The 22,642-nt window shown below is 54.6% G+C and overlaps 6 protein-coding genes across 7 annotated transcripts; 4 read left to right on the top strand and 2 right to left on the bottom strand.

Annotated features, from left to right (window-relative positions):
- Positions 1 to 1,654: 1,654 nt before the first annotated feature.
- Positions 1,655 to 1,957, bottom strand: IUM83_14544 (uncharacterized protein; the record flags this gene model as incomplete). Its single annotated transcript, XM_067939298.1, has 1 exon — positions 1,655 to 1,957. One exon carries the CDS (start codon positions 1,955 to 1,957, stop codon positions 1,655 to 1,657), a length of 303 nt encoding a protein of 100 aa, XP_067793472.1.
- A 4,688-nt stretch (positions 1,958 to 6,645) lies between these two features.
- IUM83_14545 (uncharacterized protein) lies at positions 6,646 to 7,113 on the top strand (the record flags this gene model as incomplete). The annotated part of the gene is made up of 1 exon (XM_067939299.1): positions 6,646 to 7,113. The coding sequence occupies one exon, from the start codon at positions 6,646 to 6,648 to the stop codon at positions 7,111 to 7,113; it is 468 nt and encodes a 155-aa protein (XP_067793473.1).
- Positions 7,114 to 7,746: 633 nt separating this feature from the next.
- On the top strand, positions 7,747 to 8,327 carry IUM83_14546 (p300 cbp acetyl-transferase; the record flags this gene model as incomplete). Its single annotated transcript, XM_067939300.1, has 2 exons — positions 7,747 to 7,937; positions 8,000 to 8,327. 2 exons carry the CDS (start codon positions 7,747 to 7,749, stop codon positions 8,325 to 8,327), a joined length of 519 nt encoding a protein of 172 aa, XP_067793493.1.
- Positions 8,328 to 9,004: 677 nt separating this feature from the next.
- On the top strand, positions 9,005 to 19,006 carry IUM83_14547 (Armadillo-type fold; the record flags this gene model as incomplete). Its single annotated transcript, XM_067939301.1, has 4 exons — positions 9,005 to 10,184; positions 10,265 to 10,442; positions 10,531 to 10,611; positions 12,826 to 19,006. 4 exons carry the CDS (start codon positions 9,005 to 9,007, stop codon positions 19,004 to 19,006), a joined length of 7,620 nt encoding a protein of 2,539 aa, XP_067793471.1.
- Positions 19,007 to 19,077: 71 nt separating this feature from the next.
- Positions 19,078 to 19,698, bottom strand: IUM83_14548 (molybdenum cofactor biosynthesis protein C; the record flags this gene model as incomplete). Its single annotated transcript, XM_067939302.1, has 1 exon — positions 19,078 to 19,698. The coding sequence occupies one exon, from the start codon at positions 19,696 to 19,698 to the stop codon at positions 19,078 to 19,080; it is 621 nt and encodes a 206-aa protein (XP_067793470.1).
- A 185-nt stretch (positions 19,699 to 19,883) lies between these two features.
- On the top strand, positions 19,884 to 22,440 carry IUM83_14549 (mRNA cleavage and polyadenylation factor I/II complex, subunit Pcf11; the record flags this gene model as incomplete). 2 transcript variants are annotated; one of them, XM_067939304.1, is made up of 5 exons in its annotated part: positions 19,884 to 20,126; positions 20,495 to 20,611; positions 20,732 to 21,046; positions 21,776 to 22,306; positions 22,387 to 22,440. In XM_067939304.1, the coding sequence occupies 5 exons, from the start codon at positions 19,884 to 19,886 to the stop codon at positions 22,438 to 22,440; spliced, it is 1,260 nt and encodes a 419-aa protein (XP_067793496.1). The 2 variants fall into 2 exon arrangements, with proteins under 2 accessions (XP_067793496.1, XP_067793495.1); XM_067939303.1 differs by having other exon boundaries at positions 21,776 to 22,319; positions 22,387 to 22,391.
- Positions 22,441 to 22,642: the final 202 nt, after the last annotated feature.

Consider the following 22,642-nt stretch of genomic DNA (forward strand, 5'->3'; position numbering starts at 1 on the left):
GAACAGGAGACGGCGGGTTGCTTGCGGCGACGTCGCTAGCGTACCCTGCAGGAACGCCACCACCAGTGTTCGGCGTTCAGGCGGTAGCGGTGGTGCGTAATCTTCACCACATGTATTCGAGTGTTTGCGGTCACTGCTGGGTCCGGAGCGTGTTGCATTTGTTACGCGTGACCGATCTGGATAGCCGCAAGATGGTCCACTAGGCCCATAAGTGAATCCTGCGGAGCATCCCATCGCCTCACGCTCAGAGTACTAAGACAGATCAGCGAATACTTCGCGTCCAGTGCGGTATTTTACGACGGCGACGACGAGGAAGAAGATGATCCGTTGGTATGGCGGTGGCAGAGATCTATGCATTTTCCATTCTAGCATGGCTCGCCAGAAAGTGGTTAGAATGCGTGGCAACCTCAGTTCCTGTTGAGAGCGTATTTTCAGCTGCAGGAAACGCTTTCGCCGCAAAGCGTATTGCACTCAGCCCTTCGATAGTTCGTGTCCTGATATTCATCCACGACAACTATACTAGCAAGACGCGTTAAGCATCACAATGGGGATCTGCTTCTTACAGTCATTGCCGATTTCTCATTATCACTATCGCATGTGTCCGGAATTTAGGCGATCAATCTGGGTACCAGCATCTATCCTTACGTCAAACTTCATCAGACTATTCAATTCAACATTCTGGGCACGAACAAATCCCCATCGCAGCTACTATGAGCGTGTACGTTGGCCGACACGCGCTATCACATCGAAGCACACGCTGCGCACACGCTGCGTGTATGTACTTTGAACACCGCGGAAAACCCGCTGCTCTGACACTCACGAGCGACCCGTCACGCTCTCTTTTGCGAACACCTTATTGCGCAGTGGCTCCGATTGATCGAAGTTGTGACACCTCCAGGACATGAAAGGGATAGGGGGGGGCGGTTTCGTCATTGACATCATTGTAAGGCGCTATTGCGAAGACGGATATGCGAATACGATATCAGCGTTAGCCTAAACACGTAAAACTTGTTAATGGTGATACATGTTTTACTTTGGGTGGATTTGAGTGAAGGTTTTTCTTAATGGATAGTCAGCATATTTCTGTTTAACGAGGGATTATGAACATCTGCCGAACCCTGTTGAAGTTTAGAGACGTTGTGAGGCAGTTTAGGCAGTTTGGACAGGTTTTGAAAAACGTTTCGGTCGGATGTGGCATAACGTTGACAGGCATAATGATACCGATGTTCTTGGTGATGTCACCTTGATCTCATTTCTCAACACACAATTCGAGGGTGGTTTGTCATTCTGAGCGCTCATTAGCTCCAGGATAGGGTCCATTTCTCAAGTGGCGCTGCCGTATAGAAATTGTCATATCCAGCAGCCGTATTACCCGGTTAAACGTTTCCTGTATAAACAGATATTCACAATCATATTAAGATATCTAAGTGTATGGCATATGGTTCACAAAAAGTGCGACGCTATGCCGGACAAAATGTGAAGTTGTAGGGAAACCGACATCAGATTCGAATTCAGAAGGGGGGTTACCCCGAAAACCTCTCAGCTCGCGAACGGAATCCAGCGAAGCATAACCTGTATCCGCTGCAACCATGACCACACACACACAGAGAGACACGTGATAAGAGAAGTAAGGATTAAAACCATGGATTTTGAATTAAACGTCAGCATATTCAATGTCATCAACCACTCTATCGGCGTAGTCTTGCTCGTCCACGACTTCACCCATCCTCTTATTGAGCAAATATAGCTGTTCTAAGCGAACTACAACATTGTTGACCTGACGTTTGGTGGCTTCATCTTCTTCACTATCGTGCAGCACTCCTTTGAAGCCATTCGCTATCGTGTCCGCGCTTAGCTCGCTCCATGCTGCCGCGACCCACTCCACAACATCTTCACGCGCTGGCGCCACCATTTTGAAAGGCTTTGTCACAGCCATTGCCACATCGTGCTTCTCCATCTGGCGCTCGAGATAGCGTGTCCATCGCTCCCCTAGTCGAACCTTAAGAGGACGATTCCACGCAACATCGGCAGGCCAGCCAACCCCAGTGCACTCAGTAGGGACGGACATGAGCTCCACGTTCAGCGCCTTCGCGCACGATAGAACGTCGCCTGTCCAGTGTTCGCTGGACTCGTCCAGGAGCAGAAGTCAGGGGTCTCCATGTCGCACTTTGCTGGAAAATGAAAATGTAGAAACTCAATGACTAAACGGTTGTTCCAGCGCCCGATACCGTTACCGCAGATCACCATATCGTTCTGGGTTTGCAGCGGCTTGATGTTTCTCTAGGGATGTATCCCAAATCCATGACGCAACTTGTTGTTCACCGCGAGAGTGGTCGGTACGGACGATAGCTTGGTAGATACGGCAGATACTTGCGCCCAAACAAGTCCCCAAGCAGCATGAAGTCAGGCGTTCCTTTCCCTTCCCCGAAGAGCGGACGCAAGCAGTGCGAACACCCTTCTTGGTGATCGTTGATTTGGGTAGGTACACGAAGAACACTGGGGTCTGGTCTGCGTTGTAGGCGACGTCGACTCCGAGCTCAGCCATTCCATGCGTCAACTTTACGTTGAACTCCATCACTATCTTGCTTGCGTCTTCTGGCTAGATCTGGCCTTGTCGCGTTCGTGCCCGGAGTACCAAATGATGTCTGCGCAGGGATGACTTCGCCCACCCTCTCGAAGCAGCAAACGATCCGGATAACATTGCCAATATCGTGGGGAACAGCGAGTGCTTTCCGGTGGAGCGTCAGATTAGAGACAGGGAGACCTTGGGCGCGGTAACCATTAATCCATTTGACTAAGTGCACCTCTGCATCTCGAGGCAGGGTCGTGGCTGTACTTCGGTGACGAATCTTCGCTAGCTTGCTGCTCCTTGAGTTCTACGAGCCTTGCCTTCTGCTTGCGCCATAGTTAAACACTAGTACGCTTTGTATGAAGCTGCGCACCAGCTAGATCCTTGTAGAACTTGCCCAGCGTTTCCTCCATACTGCGGTCTTCAAAGTACACCACAACATCCAGCCTAAACTGGTGCGTTGGCACGGAGCGTTTGTAGGATCTAGGCTTCCTGCCGCCGTTTTCCGTGTGCTTTTGTCTACCCTTGCCCATCTGGACGTGGACGCAATGCAATCTTGATAGATGTCATAATATCTGCGTCCAATCAAATTGCCGCACTTCATTGTCCATCAATTTGTGTCGGATATGACAATAAAAAATGGAGAAAATGAATACTTGGATTTGATTGGCTGATTTACTTTTTCGGATATGACATTTTGCTAGATATGGCATTTTCTATACGGTATTTGTCTACATGCGAAATACGGTACTTACTTGGAAATGTTTTAGCCAATCAGAATCCAGAAAATATCTGGGCGTGCAAAAAATGTTTATTTGACTGTTGCAAAAGTGATTGTTTACAGTTTTCAGCATACAAACTTCAAGTCTAAAGCAATTCCAAAACCTACAGAAAGTCACAGGCTTAAAAAAAGGTTCATTGTGTCTCCAGGCTGAAAGCGTAGGGGTACCGTAGCATGGGTACAATCCTACCCGTACGCGCGGCCTCCGATAGTTTAATATGAAAGTTTGTATCAAAATGACATATGGATTGCAAAAACGCTACGCGGATACGAAATCCGAGATTTGACGATCTTTGCCTACGTTTTCGAGGTATTTTAAGGAAAACTTGGTTAGCAATTTTTGGTGTGATCCTTGCTCATTTCAAGTATCTCTAAGTTGTGCCTAGCTCTCTAAGTGATCGTCTTTCCACTGTACTAAGCCGTTTCTCCGTTGAATCTAGTTTTCTCAAAACATTTGGTGATTTTTATCGATTTGTCCAACTTCCGACAGCAGTGTTGGGCTGATGCGTAACTCGAATCGATCCAAGGAAAAAGCTGAGTACTCTTCAGGTTTTCTTCTTTCTCCTCATCTATTTTATTTGTCTATTCCAGCTCTGTAGCGTTCAAACTTAGTTTTCAAAGTTGAGCCTACCCGTACGCGCGGGAGGCTCACTATCCTACCCCTGGAGACAAAAGGTCACGAACGATTTTGGTCGAAGCCGCACCACTGAGCTCTATCTATGATAGAGGTATGCTTGGTGTTCTGTCGCTTCGTGCATAGGTCATCCGGAGAAGGATCTCACGCCAGCTTCATCGAGTGCATCGGACCGAAATGTGGTTGAGCCCCCAATCCAGCAGCCTTCAGTGAAAGCGAAGGAGATCATCGACGCGCCTCGTCAGCGCGGCACAAGCAACAAACTGGCCGCTGGCCGCCGGCCCCGGCGCTCGCACTGCGTGGCCCACGCACATCGTGCGCTGGACAGGAAGACGAGACGCAGCTCGGCACCCCAACGCGATTGTTGTCCCGAAAGTTCAAAGAAACCCCATGGACGGGCTTCAGTTTGCGACCGTCTGCGCTTGATTGCTGGCATCTCAGCTGCATTGGTAGGCGTGGTTGAAGTGGCCGACGGTCACGGGGCTCGAGCCGAGGTTGCTGCGGTTGCCGCGGTTGTCGGTGGCGGGCTCGCAGCGCTCAGGACGAGGGCGAACAAACACGCAGGCTGCGTGACGCCGTACGAAGCGAGATGATCTCGGAGATCGTGTTGCCGGCTAAAGAGATAGGCCGACGAGGGACCTGTGCAGAGCTGCGCGAGCGCAGCGCGGCGGACCGGGGGAGGGGCCTATCCATTGTCAAAGCAGCAGCCTCGAAGTGAGCTCCGGGTGCAGCAAGAAGTCCGTGCTCTATGGACTCGGAACTTCGACTCGAAAGTGCGTCGAGCTCATTTAAGTCCTGCCCAAGTATGCGATGTGCGGTGAGATTTCTGGACGTCGAACTATGCGAGGCTGGCGTGCTGTTAAAGGAGCAGGTGCACCGCCAAGAACGCACGTGGCTGCTTCGTGTGCGGCGTGGAGGTTTCGCCACGAGCTCACCTAGATCTGGCTTTAGCTGGACCAGCCGGAGTCGGTCGCCGCCATGTGCCCACCGCACGGTTCCAGCCGTCAGTCTTGAGTCAAGGCTCTTGACACCCGCAGCGTTCGTCGCCGCCCAGGTGGCGGCGGTGTAGCCCGAACGCTTGCTTACAAAATGTGCACCGCGGCCAACTGGCAGCGGGTCCCAGCGGACGTGAGGTTGTGAGCAAACCGGGGTTTCCATCCGCTTCCGCTTCAACGCCGCGTGAGCCGAGCCAAGGCGGTGAAAAGGTCTGACGAAAAGGGCCCCGGCCCATGATCATGTTGCTGGAGACCCAAGGTGGTGATCGAGGCCGGCTGGCAAGGCGGTCGGATGCCGCGCTGCTTGCTTATCTTTCCTGGCGTTGAAGGTGGCGCCTTCAAGGCGGCCACCTCTACGGCGAGGCAGGGTGAATAAGATCGACGCCGCGATGTGCGTCGTGCAGCCGCAGGCCGAATCATCGCGGGCAGAAAGAAGTGGCGAGGCCACGAAGCAGAGCTTGCCGTGCAGCGTGGGCAGGTTGAACCCGCGGCGCGCGGGCGGGATTGTGAGCGCCACATCACGGAGCTACGGTAATGTTCGCGGGCAGCTTTAACAGCGGTGCCGCGCCATGGAACCAACTCGGCAGATCTCGCCGCGCTAGCAGCGAAATAAGTGCATGTGCTGTCAGCACAGTGCTGAGAGCGGCTCCCACGCAGAGAGAATGAGCACTGCCTGCAGCCTTCATTCGAGCCGCCGAGACGCCAGCACTGCTCTTGCCCGCGGGCACTCGCAAAATCCAAAGTCTCGCCTTGTCTGAAGCGGGTACCGCGCCTGCGCGCCTCAACTGTCGATTCGGCTCGTTTGCTAAATGCTGCAACGCGTTGCAGTGGTCGGCCGTCGCGTGGGTGCGAATATCCTGCCAGGGCGTCTGCTATACTAGGCCGACGGCGACATGCAGAAGATCATTTGATTCAGAATTCACTGCTGTGAAAATAGTGATGACATGAGCTCCGGTATTTGGACTTATGAACCAACAGGTATTACCCCCAAATGCCATGATATCTGCGACGGTAACGGCCGCTAGTAGTGAAATTCTGCCTAAATTCTGAGGCGGAAACCGCCGCAATGGCAACGAAAGCTGGCCATCATCTCCGACATCAGAGCAAACAAGCTGGGGCGGGACATGTGCTGCTGGTTGGTCTCGCGGAGGGCGAATCTCGCGTGGAATCTGCGGGTGATAGGCGACCGAGCCCGTGCTGGCCGCGAGATCGGCGACCGGGTGGGCAATCGCTAGCTCGACGTCGGAACGAGAGCACTGCTCTCGTGCTCTCAGAGCGGCAGAAACAAGCAGCCCCAAACACCCAGCAATTGCAGCTGCTTTCGTATCACGGCGCGGTCCACCAGGCGGCGAAATACTCTAATCGACTGCGATATCGCCCCTACAGCCCGGGATCGACGCCAAATATTCAGTGCCCGCGGTTTCTCCCTAGCAAATTTAGCGCCGCCACGAGCAGCAAGAAAGCAGTGAGACTCTTGGCCAGCGTAGCGCAAGCGAAGGCAAGCCGGCGGCCAACATGACAGCCTCGACGTCAGCCCGCGGTCGTTGTCGCAGGGCGGCCGTCTTGTTTGACTCGCCCCCAGTATGGCCGGGACCGTTTTGCATAGACGAGGCTAGTCTTGTTTATGTATTTGTTATGCTTTGGCGGCCGGCCAGCTGGCCACGCAATGGAGCGCGGCGCGCGGCTCGAGCCGATGCAGGCTCACTTCGCATTTGCCTCACTCGCTCGCACCGCCCGACCGCCTCCGTACCGTATCACCATGACCCAAGTGGAGATCCGCAGCGCCAGCCCCATCGGCAGCCCCGTGAGCCCGAGCGCCGTGGCCTCGCCATGGACCAAGGACGGCACGTACATCATCGAGGCCACGCGCAAGGCGCACGCCTGCTGCAAGTCGTGCGACGCCACCATCGAGGCCGGGCGCCTGCGCGTGGGCGTGGTGTACCAGCACCGCAACGGCTTCGTGTGCATCAACTGGCACCACGTCGAGTGCTACAAGGCCGCGAGCCAGATCCCGCTGCGGTGCCTCGAGGGCTTCAGCGACCTGGACCCGCAGCAGCAGAAGCTGGTCGAGAGCTGCCACCTCGTCGACCTCGAGCCGCAATTCGTGCCCGAGGCCCGCACCTGCTCGGCCTAAGAAGCCCTAGTAGTAGTAGCAGCAGCGCGGGCCTCCTTGTGTCTGTCTCTGTATGTTCGTCCCCCACCACGCGAGTTTTTGACGTGACGCCCTACGCCGAGAGCCTCCGAGGCCCTACGCTACGCAGCGCAGGCCAGCCAGCTAGTTCCCTAGCTCAGTGCACCGTAGACTGCGCACCTATTTAAGTATCAATATGAACCTCCCCACCACTGTCCACACCTGCGTTGCCTCGCCACGAGTTCGGTAGATGGCGAGGGAGGCACCGGCACAGCACGGAGCCATTGGCACACGGGCGGTAACGGAAGCAATGCGAAGCGACGGTGGCCTCCGGGGCAGGCCGTACATGTATTATAGCAGTAAGACGCCGGCTAACGCAATGGTCTCTCCCTCGTTCCTTCCGCCGTCGTCCGCGTTGCTCTGCTTGAAGAGCCCAGCTGGGGTCCGTATGTTGTGCCTGAAAATGCGTCGAGACCATTGTACGCAGCTAGTTTCCCCCTTCTCGCCGTGACACCTCGCTGTCACTATGCGCGTGCGTGGGGAAAGTTTCCGCGCAGTCTTATTTCCGGCTCCGAGGCGGTCAAAGTCCATCAGCAGGCAGAAGAAGCGACTTAAGTTACTAGTGTTTCTGCCGCCATGGACGTGCAGATGGAGGAGCAGTCGCACGAGGAGAAGTTCCGCGTGTACAACGAGGCGCTGGTGCACGCGGCCACGTGCCCGGAGGCCAAGTGCGAGGCGCTCAGCGGCCGCTGCCACAAGGTCAAGGCTAGCATCGACCACTTCGTGCGCTGCTACGGCCCGCGCCGCAAAGTGTCCCCCATCGAGAGGTAAATGCGCGTAACCTGCTGCTAATTGCTGCGTGCCAACCTCCTGACGACGCTGCCTGCAGCTGCGAGATGTGCTCCAAGATCTGGGGCCTGCTCTGCTTCCACGCCAAGACGTGCCGCACGCCGCTGGGCCAGCGCTGCGCCGTCTCGCAGTGCGACTACCTGCGCGACAAGATCGCGCGCAAGCGCGAGAGCGACCGGCGCGAGCTGCAGGAGGCCAAGGCCAAGATCCAGGTCAAGTTCGAGGAGTGGCCCGTCGAGCGCCGCATAGCGCAGGTGGAGGCCGACCGGCAGCAGGTGCTGCAGCTCATAGCCGACATCCGCGCGGGCAAGGCGCGCCAACCGCACGTGGTACAAGCGCAGCAGCAGCCCATGGTGTCCATGAGCTGAGAGCGCTGCCCGAGTCAATTCAGACGCCAGAAGCCAGGCGAGGCCGACCCCACCGTCCTCTGCTCGTGCGCGGCCTGAGGTCCACGGCCCCGAGAGGAGAAGACGGAGACATGGGGCAGGTCCCTTTGCGAATGGAATGTTATTTGCTTTTATATTTTTTTATTGCTCGATGCTCTCGATGTTCCTCCGTGCGCCGCTGGCTCATCGTGGCTGACTGACAAGGTGGAGTTCCCTCTATTCCCCCGTTGCTACGTGTGCAGGTCCGTTTCCGTCCGAAGACACCGGTACGGTCGCGTCCCATGCGAGTATGCGGCCGTGCCCATTTGCGGTGATGCAGGTGCCGTCAAGCCAGGAATCGATCGTTGGGGGAACATGCTGTGCGGCAGTTTTCCTTGGAAATGAAGGGTCGAGCGGCCAATATTGGCAGGAAACGAACGAGGCCCCTGGTCGGTTATCGCCATCGAGGCGGGTGCCGCAGCGAGAGACGCCACTTACGGCTGCAATCGCCTGTGCAGCAAAGCCTAACTGAGACCGAGCGTGTGTGCTCGAAGACCCTGAGGCTGCTACTGAGTCGGACAACGAAGTGGAGCTAGTACACGAAAAAAATGGCGGCGGCTCGGCCGATCTATCGCGTTGGCGAGCGAGTAGACGGTCTATACGATGAAAACACCGACGATATGTGGTACCCGGGGCGGATACGATGCGCTCATCTTGGCGGAGCAGAGGCTGACAGCGCAGAAGACCCCACGTTTGAAGTTGTGTACGACGACGGAGAAGTGGAGATGCATGTGCGACCTGAATTTCTTCGCCAGCATGTGCCTGGCACCATTTGTGTTGGAACGCGTGTACTTTGTCGGTACGATGGTGGAGAAGAGTATTACCCAGGCCAGGTTTCTGACGTACAGGAAAACGGAAGGTATACGATTGCGTACGATGACGGAGAGGTGGAAGAGGACGTGCCCCTTGATCATATTCTGGAGCCCGAGGAAGAGAAAGAAGAGGGTGCTCCGGGTACAGAAGGTGAGGATGAAGACGAAGAGGAGGAGGCATCAAATCAACCTACGAACGAAGCTGCTGCTGAGCAAGAACAGCAGCAGCAGGAGGAGGACGAGGACGAGGACGCAGAGATGGAGGAAGCAAAAGATTCTCTAGGCAACCTAGCGGACGGAGCAACCAGTGGTGCTGATGTAGCACACGATAGTGAAGAGAGCGTGAACAAGGATGTCGAGTCCGACGAAGCAGCGATTAGCGAACCATTGGAGCATTTCGATCAACCCAGACCGGAGCATTCGCAGTACAAGGTGGCTTTCCGCCCTACCCGTCAAAACGAAGACGTTTCCGACCCGACTCCTGCAGGGGTGTCTGCTGAGCGCGCATACATTATTGAATCGCTCCAGCTGCTGGAGAAGCGACTGGGTGATGCGTCGTCTACCAAATCTGTTCTCTCGACGTTGGTTAAGCAGATGCGTGCATATCCTCAAGTCACAGCTGATCTAGTTCATGAAAGAGGTGGTGAGCGTTTAGTTATCGACGCGCTCAAGTTTCATCAATCTCACGCGGTCATTCAGTGCTACGGATTTGTACTCTTGCGCAGGCTCTGCTTTTTGTGTGTGAAAAGTACGCACTATTTGCTACGCAATGGAATCGTGGAGTTGGTGATCCAAGCTATGAACGCGTTTGCGGAGGATGCTATTCTTCAGGCGTCTGCCTGTGGAGCTCTAGCCGTATTTACACGAGTCCATTCCGGTTTGAACATTCTTATCGAGTATCAAGTGGCGCAGCTAGTGCTATCGACGCTGATTTATCACAAAACGTATAGCGTCCACACACGACAAGTACATTATTACGCATGCGAAGGTAACATGCCCGGTTTGTCTTAAGCCTATCAAGTAGGTATTTAACTTCGGCTATTGTGGTGGTTTGTTTTCATGTTTTAGTTCTGCTGGAGCTTTGTGAGCTGGACGATCTACAAACGCTGAATATGCTTTGTGGTGAGCAGGAGGAAGAGTTTACAGGAGATATGTCTCCAATATCTCTTTTTCTCTTCTTGCTCCGGCAAGGACTTTCACTCGACGACAAGAAAGCTTGCTGCGCCGTCGGCAGCTTATTGATGTGGTACGATATATAGTGCGGGCAGTACATATCGGCAGCGTGGTTAACTTGAGGTTATTGATTTTGATTCTCTGGTGTATTTCAATTCCAGCTTGGCCGCCAGTGGAAAACGCGCAGCCGCATTGATATTGGGTTTCAATGGCATAGCTGAACTTTCAACTGTTATGGCAAGGTACCCTACCGAACCGAGTATCCAGAAGTACTCTGCTGCAGCTTCGAAACAAATTGCACTTTGCAGTGTCCGGCAATCGCCCACAAAGAGAATCAAGGATACAGCTACCGAGATTTTACGGGAGGCTGAGTCCCTTGAAAACACCCCCACAGATAGGCTGCCAACGAAGAAAAGCAGTCTCCGAGGCCGATCTACTAGCATCGGGAAACGAAAAAGCAACCCAACCTCAAGTTATGGAGGCCCATCGTATCCCCGTGGCGCAGCACATACCTCTAGTACACCTTATCGGAACGCTCAAGGTTACTCTAAAACATCGTCTTTATACGGACAAGGAACTTCTGGATTTGGAGGTGATATGAGCACGTTTGGCTATCCTGGTCGTGATTTTCCTGGCGCTGCAACAGCACCGCAGCAACCAAGCAGCCTGGTCATTCTTGACGGAAGTCTTGGTGCGGATAGCGGCTTTGGCTCTATGAACAAGCGAAAACAGCAACTTTCTAAGGAGGACCGACAATCTGAGCTATTTGACGCCTATGGTATCCAGGGAGTGCCCAATAGCACCAATGAAAGGCCTTATGGAACGAAGAGAGCGCAATTGAGAGCACATCTAGCGTCTGCAGAATCGACTTGGGCCCCACCGCAGCAGCATGCTCCATCTACCAGCAAACCGTACTCTAGTCGCTCCCAGTATTTAGATCACAGTTCAGACTATTCGCATCGAGATTTCATGAGTCGCCAGAATCGGTGGGACGAGAATGATGAGCCTCAACACGACCCTGAATTGAGGCAACCACGAGGAGCAAAGCGGAAGAAGAAGAACCCAGCGCCCCGAACAGCCTTCCAGGTAAAAATTGAAAACGAGAACCAGCTTCGAGTGTCCAGAGATACTCGCTCACCCTATCCTTCACCTCAGCGCCTGGGTGCTGCGACTAAGAGAGCAGCGAAGGCACGTCAAAAGCGAATCACTGCTGGGGGTCACTCAGCCATTACCGGAAGGTCGAACAACGCCTCGTCCGAATCACTCAACGACTATGCCACACAGTTGTTTCAAGATAATGTGTCTCGAGGAATCGGTATCCCCACCAGCTCCAAGTTGACGCCGCGGGAGAAGGAGGAAATCCGAGAGCGCGAAAGATTGAGCTTTGCTGAAAAGTTGCACAAGATGATTGACAAAGCGAAATCGACGTTAGCAAACGGAAACACGACCTCCGTTTCTGCTGTCAATCATTCAGCAAGACAGCAGAAATCTTCTGCAAGTTCCAAAACAGCTCGAAAACTACGTGAATCATCCACAACGCCTTCAGATGACAAGCGCCCGCTTTCAAAGAGACCGCGTCCAGTGATCAATAGCACGCCGAAAAATGTTGCGAAGGAAGCTCCGTCACCTCGAGAATCAACCGAGACAAGACCAGCGAAGCCAACTTCCGGAACGTCTAAACGCCAAGCTACGCCTAATGAGGGGCACCAAACTCCCTCTGGCCATCAAGCATCCGTGGTCGCACGAACCAAGCCGATCGCTCCCCGACCTATAGTTCCCCCGAAGACAACTGCGGAGCAAAAACCTCGGTCTGTCGTCAAATCAAACAAGGTTCCTGCAACAAAATTTGCTGATAAGAGTGAAGCTGAGAGAGCTAAAGAGTCTGTTACTGCAGCAGCATCTGCAGAAGTTGTTCCAGCTAGCACCCCAGCGACTGACGAACCAATTCAAGTGGACTCGGATGCTGTAGCAGAGGTGGGATCTCCTGAAATATCCGACGCTGTACATGTGCAAATAGATACGGCACCCACTCAACAAATTGAACCAACGAATCCAAGCAGTAACGAAGCTGCCACAATTGAAGTGGAGAGCATGTTGTCAAATTTACCGACAGAGCTGACAGAGGTGGTGGATCCTGCAGGACATGAAGACAAGTCACCCGGCGAAACCAACGTACCCAGAGAAGATATTGTTGCCGAAGTAGCAGTTGTGGCGCCGACACCAAGCGAGACGGAGATCGCCACTTCTCCTGTTGATGCCCCACTGCCACCACAAGAGGAGACTATACCGGACGCTGCCACGGACAAAGCTGAAACTGAATTATCAGATACGTCAGTAAACGCACCACACATTAGAGTATCTCCGTCGGAAGCGTCGAGTACAGTGACGGAAGCTACCGAAGGCCAAGCAATCGGAGGAAGTGCGACAGTGGATACGTTGTATGGTGATGCGTATAGTGAGTTTGACGATAATGGTGGCGACGATGAAGACATGGCAGCAGAAGGTGGGGTAGATGCTGATGATCCACAGATACCAGTCGCCGAAACATCGGATTCCCCAAGAGAAGTTCCGCTCCAGGAGAGCAAGAGTGGAGAAGCTCTATATGACGATGGTTACGATGAGTTCGATGAGGACGATACAGCAAACGCTGAAGACGGGGAGGTGGCTCCTGCGGGAATTGATAGCGATTTAGCAGCAGAAGTCGCAGACGTCACTTCTAGTGAGCCACTAAGCGGTGATTCTGATCAAGCAGCAACTGTGATTGAGATAGAAGGAAGTGATACCCCTCCTCTTGCTCCAGACAATGCATCAACTGAAGGCAGTAGAGCGGGGGATGAAAGTGCGCTGCCGGGTGGCAACGTGGAGAACAATACTGAAGACGGTGGTGATGGTGGGGATATGGTTAATGAGCCAGAAGAATTGCAAGAACCCCGAACAGAAATGGCAGACGTCGCAAACGCCGCAAACGAATCTCCAAGTGATCCGGACGTACTCGTATACACCACCGCAGAGGAACAGAATGGTAGCGCATCCCCCGAGTTGGAAAATAACCTAGTACCTGATTCGAGCGGTGAAAGCAATGCAGAAGGCGAACAAGAACCTGTCACTACTGCTGTTGAAGTAGATACTGCTGATATACATGATACTTCTGATGGCGTCGTGGAAGCTGAAAATCCTGGCAATGTCGATGAGCACGCAGTAGTGCTTGATTCAGAAGCCAGTACTTCTACTTCGGTGGCCGAGCTAACCGTGACGGAGATTGAGATCGTAGACACGGAGCCTAACTTTCACAGTGATGCGGCTTCGGGTGAAGCCCCAGCAACAGATGTCCCGGGTGAGCCAACAGACTTAGTTGATCATGCTTCTGAAGACATACTAGGTTGTGCTGTCCAACTGCAACAAGAGGAGGGTGAATCAACGGAAGTCACCGGAACTGAAGCCAAGGTCCTACTGGCGGATAATTCCGCATCTTCCCTAGAGCGAGATGACGAGGAGTCCAAAAAGCTGTCTGCAGATAGTTCCGTCGTTAGCATCCAGTCAGCCGCTTACGATGAAGAAAACTTCGATGCTGAGGAAAGCCATCACGAAGAAGAACCAAGTGAAGCAGTGAATGAGACTAATTCTATCGCCTCGCCGGTCGAAAAAGTCGCTGAAATAGCAGGTGAATTGGTGGATCCGGAGCAGGAGCAAGGAGGAGAAAACCCGTCGGTCTCTGAGATTGAAGTTGATGCGGGAACAGCGCAGGACGTGACATTCGATGCGGATAAAGATTCAGAAGATGGTCCGAACGGGTTAACAACTAACAGCTCCGAGCTAAGTGTACAGTCCGCAGCGTATGAAGATGACGATTTCGACGATGGCGCACATGAAGAGACGGGCGTTGCAGAATCCGAAGGCCAAACACTTGATCAGCAACCAAATGTTGAGGAAGACACTGAGGTTGGTGAAACAAATGTGCTAGCAGAGGCGGTAATATCAGTTGATGAAACACCTACAGCGTTTGGAGGTGATGAAGAGGGACCAAACACCTTAGACAATGAATTTCCGAGTGAGCATTCAGTGGTCTCAGGGGGCGAAGACTTCGGCAATGTTGCGCTAAGTGAGTTGCCAAAGAAAAATACGACCGAGACATCGGATACAAAAATGACGGGCGAAACTTCAGAGCTACAGCAGGTAGAGCACGGCAATTCCACGGGAGCCTCAGATTCCGATGTTGTTGAGGCTCCCGCAGTTGAAAATGATACACCAGCTGCCGTGCATCAGGACGAAGCTGCTGATGAGCAGCAGGCTGCGGATGAATTAGACAAGTATGACGACCACCCGCAAATGGATATTTTGGGTGAAATTACAGCCGAAAACGCCACAAAATCTGAAGATCTTACCTCTGAATGCCCCATCGAAGAGGCTAAGCTACCCCCAGATGCGGTTGATAGTGCCACAGTGCCTTCAGCAACAAACGATACTCTTGCCAGTAAATCTCCTGAAATTACCATTCCCGCAGATGAACTCACACAGGAGGAAGCTTTTGACACGTCTGACACCAATGAACAGCCAGCAACGTATGGTGATGACGATTTCGATAATGGTGGAGAAGACGAAGAAGTATCTCCGTCTGTGGTGACACAAGATTTTGATCCTGTGAAAGGTGGAGAAGACCCCAAGGACGACGACCGAGACGTTCACCAAGCGTCAGAACAAGTTAGTGACGAGGCTGGGGACTTGCGATCAACAGAAGCAAACGCCATCGATGAACCTATGGTGGATCCGTCTGAACCTGAGTCGCAGACGGGTGACCAACAAGAGCAACCTGATATCGAGACCGAGTTAGTACCTGTTGCTGATGATGAATTAGCTCCAGGAGGTATCGCTGGTGGTCTTGTACTGGAGGCGAAATCAGAACTAGATCCCGCAGTCTCCTCAGGTGAAGTTGGTGATCGCGTTGCTGATGATGACAGTGCGAACCTAAATTCTTCTAACGATGAAGCAAATAGGATTGCGATGGAAGTGGCGCCACCTGAGCTTGGGATTGATTCATCGGCCGAGCCTGATTTGCAACCTGCTGCTCCAAACGAGCAAGTAGAGGAGGAGGAGCGCTTTCAGAATGAACATGAAGAGGCCGCTGAACCTGAAGGTGCCGCTGATTTCTCAACAGAGGAAGTACCGCAACCGGAACTCGAGTCAACTAATTTGGCCGAGCCAAACGAAGTTGATGTCACAGTCGAATCATCTGCAAATGAATCCGAGCCGAGTGTAGAAGTTGCAACAGAGGATATTGTAGCTGAGCAAGCTCCGGAATACACGCAGGGCAGCGACGAGTTTGACGAAGAATCACCCAAGTCTGACCCAGCTCCAGCCGATACTGCTGCTATGGTGGACAATTCAGCGAAGCTCTCGGAGGCAGCTGCCCATGAGGAGGATCAGTACGGCGACGCGAACTTTGATGAAGTTGAGAACGATACTGCTGCTCTAAAGGATGTAGCGCCTGAAAGTGCACTTGGACAAGTTGATCCTGGTGAAACCGAGGAAATTGCATCAGCGGACGTTGCGAACACGGCTCCTGGGGTTTACGATGAGCATGAAGAGCCCAAAATCTTTGCCAACGTAGAACCAGACATAAGTTGCCGCATCAACGACGCATTAGAACCCTCCGAAGCGACAGCAGGCATGACTGGAGATCAGGAAGTGGCAGTAAACGATCAGTTTACGGGTGATACTACCCCAGAGGCAACGGGTAATGCTGATGATTATCTGAATGACGACACTATCATGATACCAGATGCAAACACTCAGGATGGACTTCCTGTGTCGAGTCCAGATGCCGCAGCGTGTGAAGAGAACTTGCTGTCCGATACATTACCTGGGGCGAATGAAGATGTATCAATCGCCACTTCAGCCTATGTAGAGGAAGTCGTCGATAATGATGACAAATTTGCGGTTGGTTCTAACAGCTCGAGAATTGGATCCGTAGCGAACGATATTCCTGTGGCAACAGCTGATGTATCACCAGAATCTTCCGCTGACGTTGACACGGTCCCTATTTCTCCACCAAAAGACGAGGGCTACGGTGAAGGATTTGATGAAGCGAACCCTCCTGCCGCTAACTCAAGCGATCCGGTTGACCCTACTCCCAGTACTGAAGACACCGTCGCTAATACTGATGTTAGTGTCCCCAAAAACAATGTTCCTTTAGAAACTCCTGATGATACTGTCGTAGCTGAAAGTGATCAGCTGAACGAAGATGAAGACGTGTGTGATGAAGATGTTCCTAATGCAGCAAAAAACTTTGCTCAAGCTGAGGAGGAAGAAAAGCCTGAAGACTGTGATACAATTAGCTCAGTTAATGTAGAGCCAATAGAGGGGGCTGTGGAATCTGATGTAGTGGCGCCGGAAGCCTCAGGAGTCGAAGCTACAATTCCTGCGGATTCAGAAATGGGCTCTGTTGAGATGGTGGAACCTGCTACAGCAGCAGAGAGCACCGATGTCGAAACTATGTCGGTGGAGCCCGATGTTGCAGAGCTGGCAGTCGTTGAATCGGACAGCGCTCATGAATTTATTCAGTTTGAAGCTGCAGAATCTGAAGCTATCGAGCCCGAGGTTATGGCGGTCGAAGAACCTCAAGCTGTCCAAGCCGAGGCTATAGTGACTGCAACTCCAGAAGCTGCCGAACTTGAGGCTGTGGTAGGCGAAGAACCTGAAGATGTCGAGCTCGAGGTTATGGCGGTCGAAGAACCTCAAGCTGTCCAAACCGAGGCTGTAGTGACTACAGTTCCAGAAGCTGCCGAACCTGAGGCTGTGGTAGGAGAAGAACCTGAAGCTGTCGAGCTCGAAGTTGTAGTAGCCGAAGAAGCTGAAGCTGTTGAACCTGAAGCTGCCCAGGCAGTGGCGGCTGCAGAACCAGAAGCTGCCGAGACTGTGAATTCTGAGCTGGCAGCAGTGAGTGGAGGCGAGTTGGAAGCGATGGAGGATGTGGTAGTGGATGCGGAAACAGCGGAGGTAGCAGCAGCAGATCCCAGTGTAAACGAATCCGCGTCGGTCGAAGAGAAGGAGCCGGCCATTGAAGCTACAGAATCCGAAGCCGCTCCTCAAGACAGGAGACAATCTGACGATGTCGAGTCCTCACCTACCGCTGATTCTACTCCTGCCTCGGAGTTTCCCCTGGAGAATACCAGTGCTGAATCCCCTCCCGGCGAGACCACTATACCGGATGCGATCAAAGACAAACTCTCACCAGAAGCTTCGGAAACGGCCGTCGCGGCTGATCCGGTCATTGGCGACAGTGACAACTTGTCCGTCAATGATGAGGGAGGTGCCGTAAAGGCAAGAAATGACCCGACCTCGATTGGGGATAACGAAGATGCCAGTGAGAGCAAGGACGATGGCTGTGGCGAAGCAAACAGTGGAAAGGTTAAACCCGACGTGTCTCAAATTGAGGAATACGCGGATAACTCTGCAAGCGCTGTGCCTGTGGGCGAAGATTCTCCCGAGGTGATTGCAACTGAAGTACCTGGTCATGTCGAACGCGACATCTCGGTACCTGGTCATGTCGAGCACGACGTCGGGGTTGAAGCCGACGCGCCAACTTCTGACACATCACCTGCCATTCAGGAAAATGCCGATCCACCTGAGTCAATTTACACAGACGACGTCGATGCCAACGATGATCAGGGGGCTTTGGATGTCGTCCAAAACACGGGTGAAGTAGCCGCCAATGCTACTTCTGAAGAAGAGGAACCGGTGACTGAGGTCGCTAATCCAGAACCAGCAGAGGTTCCTGGCGAGGCCCAGCCAGTTGCAGAGGAGCAAACTCCCGTCCAAGCTGACGACTATGACGCAGACCCGCCGGTGGATGAACCACCAGCCTCGCCTCTAGTTGAGACCACACCCGCAGATGCTATCCAAGCTGAAGCGGTAGAGGAGGAAGCTCCTTCGACGCAAAATTTTGCTGCGGAAGCACAGCCAGACGCGTCTGCGGACGTAGATGTTCGTGAATCCCCGGAGAAACTTGCAGTTGAAGTTATCGAGTCTCAGCCCGACGAGCTCGCAGTGGAGAGCTCTGCCGTTGCAGCCAGCGAAGGACCCGCGACCGAAGATCAGTATGACGACGAGGACGGGTACAACGACTTCGACGACCAAGAGAACGACGCCCCCACCCCCAGCGTGGAGATCCCCGCACCTTCCGCTGCTGTCACGGAAGCGCCAGCCACCGAAGATGACTACGAGGAGTTCGAAAACGAAGACTACGGGGACGAAGAGAAGCCCGCCGCGGAGATGTCAGCGCGTCGTGAGCCTCCGCCTTCCGCGCGCGAGGAGGAGATCGAAGAAGTGGCGGACGAAGCCGACGAGGCCGAAGAGGAAGCGTACGCCGACGACCCGGACGACTACAACAACGAGTTCGAGGACGACGACGCGCCCGCTGCAGCCCCCAAAGCCAGCTCGCCCAAGAAGGACCAGCCGACTGCGGCTGCGGACGCGTCGGCCGACGAGTACGAAGACGACGCCGAAGACGAGTACGCCGAGGACGAGGTAGAAGAGAGCTCGCCCAAGGCTGCAGCTCCTCGGCAGCCAGCAGCAAAGAGCAACTCGGACGACGAGATGGAGGAGGAGCTGGGCTCCGACTACGCCGAGTCGGACGGCTGAAGCCCCCACCAACCAGAGACAGCACCTGCACTTAGCACTAGTATTTATTTAACGAGCCAGCCCATGTATGGCTACATGGCCGCCTTCCCGCCTTCCTTCTCGCTGGAGAAGTCCCTCTTGCCGCCGGTCTTCTCGACCAGCCGCGTGCTCTCGATCACGATGTCGTGGCTCAGGGCCTTGCACATGTCGTAGACGCACAGCGCGGCCACGGACGCGCCCGTGAGCGCCTCCATCTCGACGCCCGTCTTGTGCGTCACGCGCACGCGGCACTCAACCTCGATGGCGTCGGGCGCCACGACCTGCAGCCGCAGCTGGCAGTCCTCCAGGGGCAGCGGGTGGCAGAACGGCAGCAGCGCGCTCGTCTGCTTGGCGCCCAGCACGCCGGCGATGACGGCGGCGGAGGCGATGGGGCCCTTGGGGCCCATCAGCTGGCCCGCGTCTCTGCTGTTGCCGCTGCCGCCCTGCAGGCGCCGCAGCTCCGCCAGCACGGCCGGCGGCAGGCGGATCGTCGAGCGCGCCGTGGCCGAGCGCCGCGTCACCTGCTTGCGCCCCACGTCCACCATGCGCGGGGAGCCGCCGTCGCTGCTCACGTGCGTGAACTTCCACTGGCCATCGGGCGCCGCCGAGGTGGACGCGGCGGCGTAGCGGCTCGGCCCCAGGCGGCGGGCGCCGACGACTACGCGGCGCAGCATCCGTGGGCTGATTAGGTATGGAGTCAGTACCGGTGCGGCGGCGGTATGCTAGATGACAGGTTCTGATATGCTTGATGCAGGTTCTACACACCAGCCCGGCCAGAACCAAGAAGCCAGCCAGCCGAGGCCCGCGCGCCCCAAGCCTCCGCCTCCACCTCCGCCCTCGCCCCGCAGTCCGCCGACCCATGGCGATGGCGCAGCTCGCCTCGTCCACGCCCAGCGCCAGCGCCAGCTCCGGCCCCGCGTCGTCCTCCTCCTCCGCCGCGCAGAAGACGGAGATCCAGGCGCTGCTGGGCCAGTTCGACGCGCAGATCAACGCCATGATGGACTACCCGGCCAAGGACACGATCAACGCGCTGACGATGCTGGCCGAGCGCACGCAGTTCGCCCCCGAGATTGTTAGCTTCCTGGAAACCAAGATCCACCGGGTAATGAACCTCTGCACACGTCCCAGCCTGCCCCCCGAGCCTGTGTCTAGTGTTCCTCCATCTCTCTCCCTGCTAGGGCAGATGCTGTTGTAGTCTAGCCAGCTCTGTTGTGCCGGCCTCTGTAGCCCCCGTTCGCTCTCGCTCTCGCTCTAGCTCTCTTTGGCTGAGTGGGACGGTGTCTGCCGCCGTGCAGCATGTGCAGCTGCTCTCCACAGGGTAGAAGTGCCTTGTAGACTGAGTGAGCACAGGAGATGGAGACTGACTGGCTCACGGGCGGCTAGTAGGACAGGTTGGCAGTAGCTACGCCTGAGCTAGGAAGCTGATCGTCTTGTGTGTTGTGCTGCTGCTGCTGCTGCTTGTGCTGACAGGTTGCGCCCAACTGCAAGCTGCCGATCTTCTACCTCACGGACTCGATCCTCAAGAACGTCCGAGGACCGTACCTGCCGCTCTTCGCCGCCAAGATCGTGCCGCTCTACTGCAACTGCGTGCGCCAGGTAACGGTGCACTTCCACGTGGACCATGTAGCTGTTGGTCGAAGAATAAATTCCCGTCGATTCTTAACGTCTGGCTGTGTGTGTGTGTGTTGTGGGTGCTGCTGCGTGTAGGTGTCGGGCAAGGACCTCAAGCGCTTCATTCATGTGCTGAATACGTGGGAGACCACGCGGCTGTTTAGCAAGGAAGCCATCGCTCAGATGCGCAGCGCTGCGAATCGCGCCATGCAACAAGCCGATCCGTCGGCTCGGTCTGCGCCTGCGAGCTTCAATCAGGAGAAGTCAGTGCAACAAGCTCGTGCTGCAAGTGCTACCAGCTCCAGTGCCAAGCTCGCGCAGCAGCAGCAAGACATGGAGCTGCGTTCTCTGCTTACAAAGCTGCAGAACGACATGGGTATTCACCCGACGGAGCACATGAGTCTTGAAGAAGTGCGTACGAATAACCCAGATTATTACAACCAGCTGCTCGAGTTTCATGCCGCCTCGAAGGTTGAGCAGGCAAGTTCGGTACGAGGGCCTGCGGCTACTAGTGCTCCTCCTCAGAGAACGAGACAACAGCCTCCTCCTCCTCAGCAGCAGCAGCAGCAGGCTTCTGTGGCTCGAGACCCTCGACGCCCTGCACCTCCTCACGACCCACGTGCTGGACGGGCGCGAGCCCCGCCACCACAACAACAGGTTGCACCCCCTCCATCGCAGGCCCCTCGCGCAGAACCACCTCGACAAAGCGCAGCAGTTCGCAAGAGTGACGATGGTTCCGCGGCCAAATCATCTAACGTTGCTCATTTGATGCAGCTCCTAAAGCGGAAGCAACGTGCACCTTCGCCACCGCAGCAACCAGTTCAAGAGATCACCAACGACCCTCCTCGTGCTCCGGACGCGGCAGCTGTCATGTCGATCCTGCAAAAACTCAAGGGTCTGTCGAACGGAGGCACTTCATCCGGGCCGTCACCTCCACAAGCACAGCCGCAGCAAGTTCAACAGCCTCAGCAGCAGCAAGGAGACCAGCAGCAGCAAGCTCCCCCAAGCGACAATGCTTCACGAATGTGGTTCAGCGACAAGGTTGTGGCCCACAAGGACCGAGTAGAATCCAACGTCCAAAAGCTGTATGCAGCATTACCCCTTGTGTGTCGTGAGAGTGGTTTGCGCTTCCGTGAGCAGGCCCAACTGGATGCTCACTTGGATTTTCTCTTCCAGTACAACCGCGCACGAAAGGAGCGAGGTAAGGGCGGCGTATCACGATCATGGTATCCAGATGAAGACCAGTGGGTGGCCGATTTCTCTGGAGACACTGCACCTCGCGAAAGCACCAGCAGTAGCTTCTTCGACAGGACACAAAAGGAAAAAGAGAAGAATGCAGGCGAGCAGGCCTCGTGGGAGAATGCCCGTGTTCCCGTGGACGAGACAATTACTCGATGCCGGATCTGTGGCGAAAACTTTTCGAAAAGCTGGGACGAAGAAGAAGAAGACTGGATGTACACTAACGCAGTTGCCGGCACGATCCATAACACCGGCCCCAATGGGAACGAGCAGCAGGATACTATCTTCCATAAGTATTGCTACGATACGGTAATGGCGAACTCGAAGCAAGTCACGCCCGCGCATTTAATTCCTGCCGAACGAGATGTGGCCATGAAGGGAGCGAGCTCAGATGATAGTAGCACCGGCCGTCTAAAGCGGTCACTTGAAGAGGTACGCAACTGTGGTTGACTTGAATCAAATTTGGTTTGTGTGGCGGCGCATTGACAGGTTTGTCTTGTTTGTGAATTTAGGATGACAGTGATAGTGACGGAGATGACGATGTGAAGCGTGTGAAGACCGACTGAGTCTTGCCTGTGCCGCAGAGTGAGGAGCGTGTCACGAGGATGTAATGATTAATGAGTGGGGTACTGGTATTTTGTTGGTGTGGTGCTCCGGCAGCGATCAACTGCTTCAGGTCTCGTCTCTATATTTGTTGCTTCCCTATCCAGATAGTGCGGCGCTCGGATACATTTTGCTTGAAGCGCAGCAATCTGCCTACCGCGCAGG

The sequence above is a fragment of the Phytophthora cinnamomi genome, assembly GCF_018691715.1.
Source record: "Phytophthora cinnamomi strain GKB4 chromosome Unknown Contig28, whole genome shotgun sequence".
Lineage (NCBI taxonomy): Eukaryota > Oomycota > Peronosporomycetes > Peronosporales > Peronosporaceae > Phytophthora > Phytophthora cinnamomi.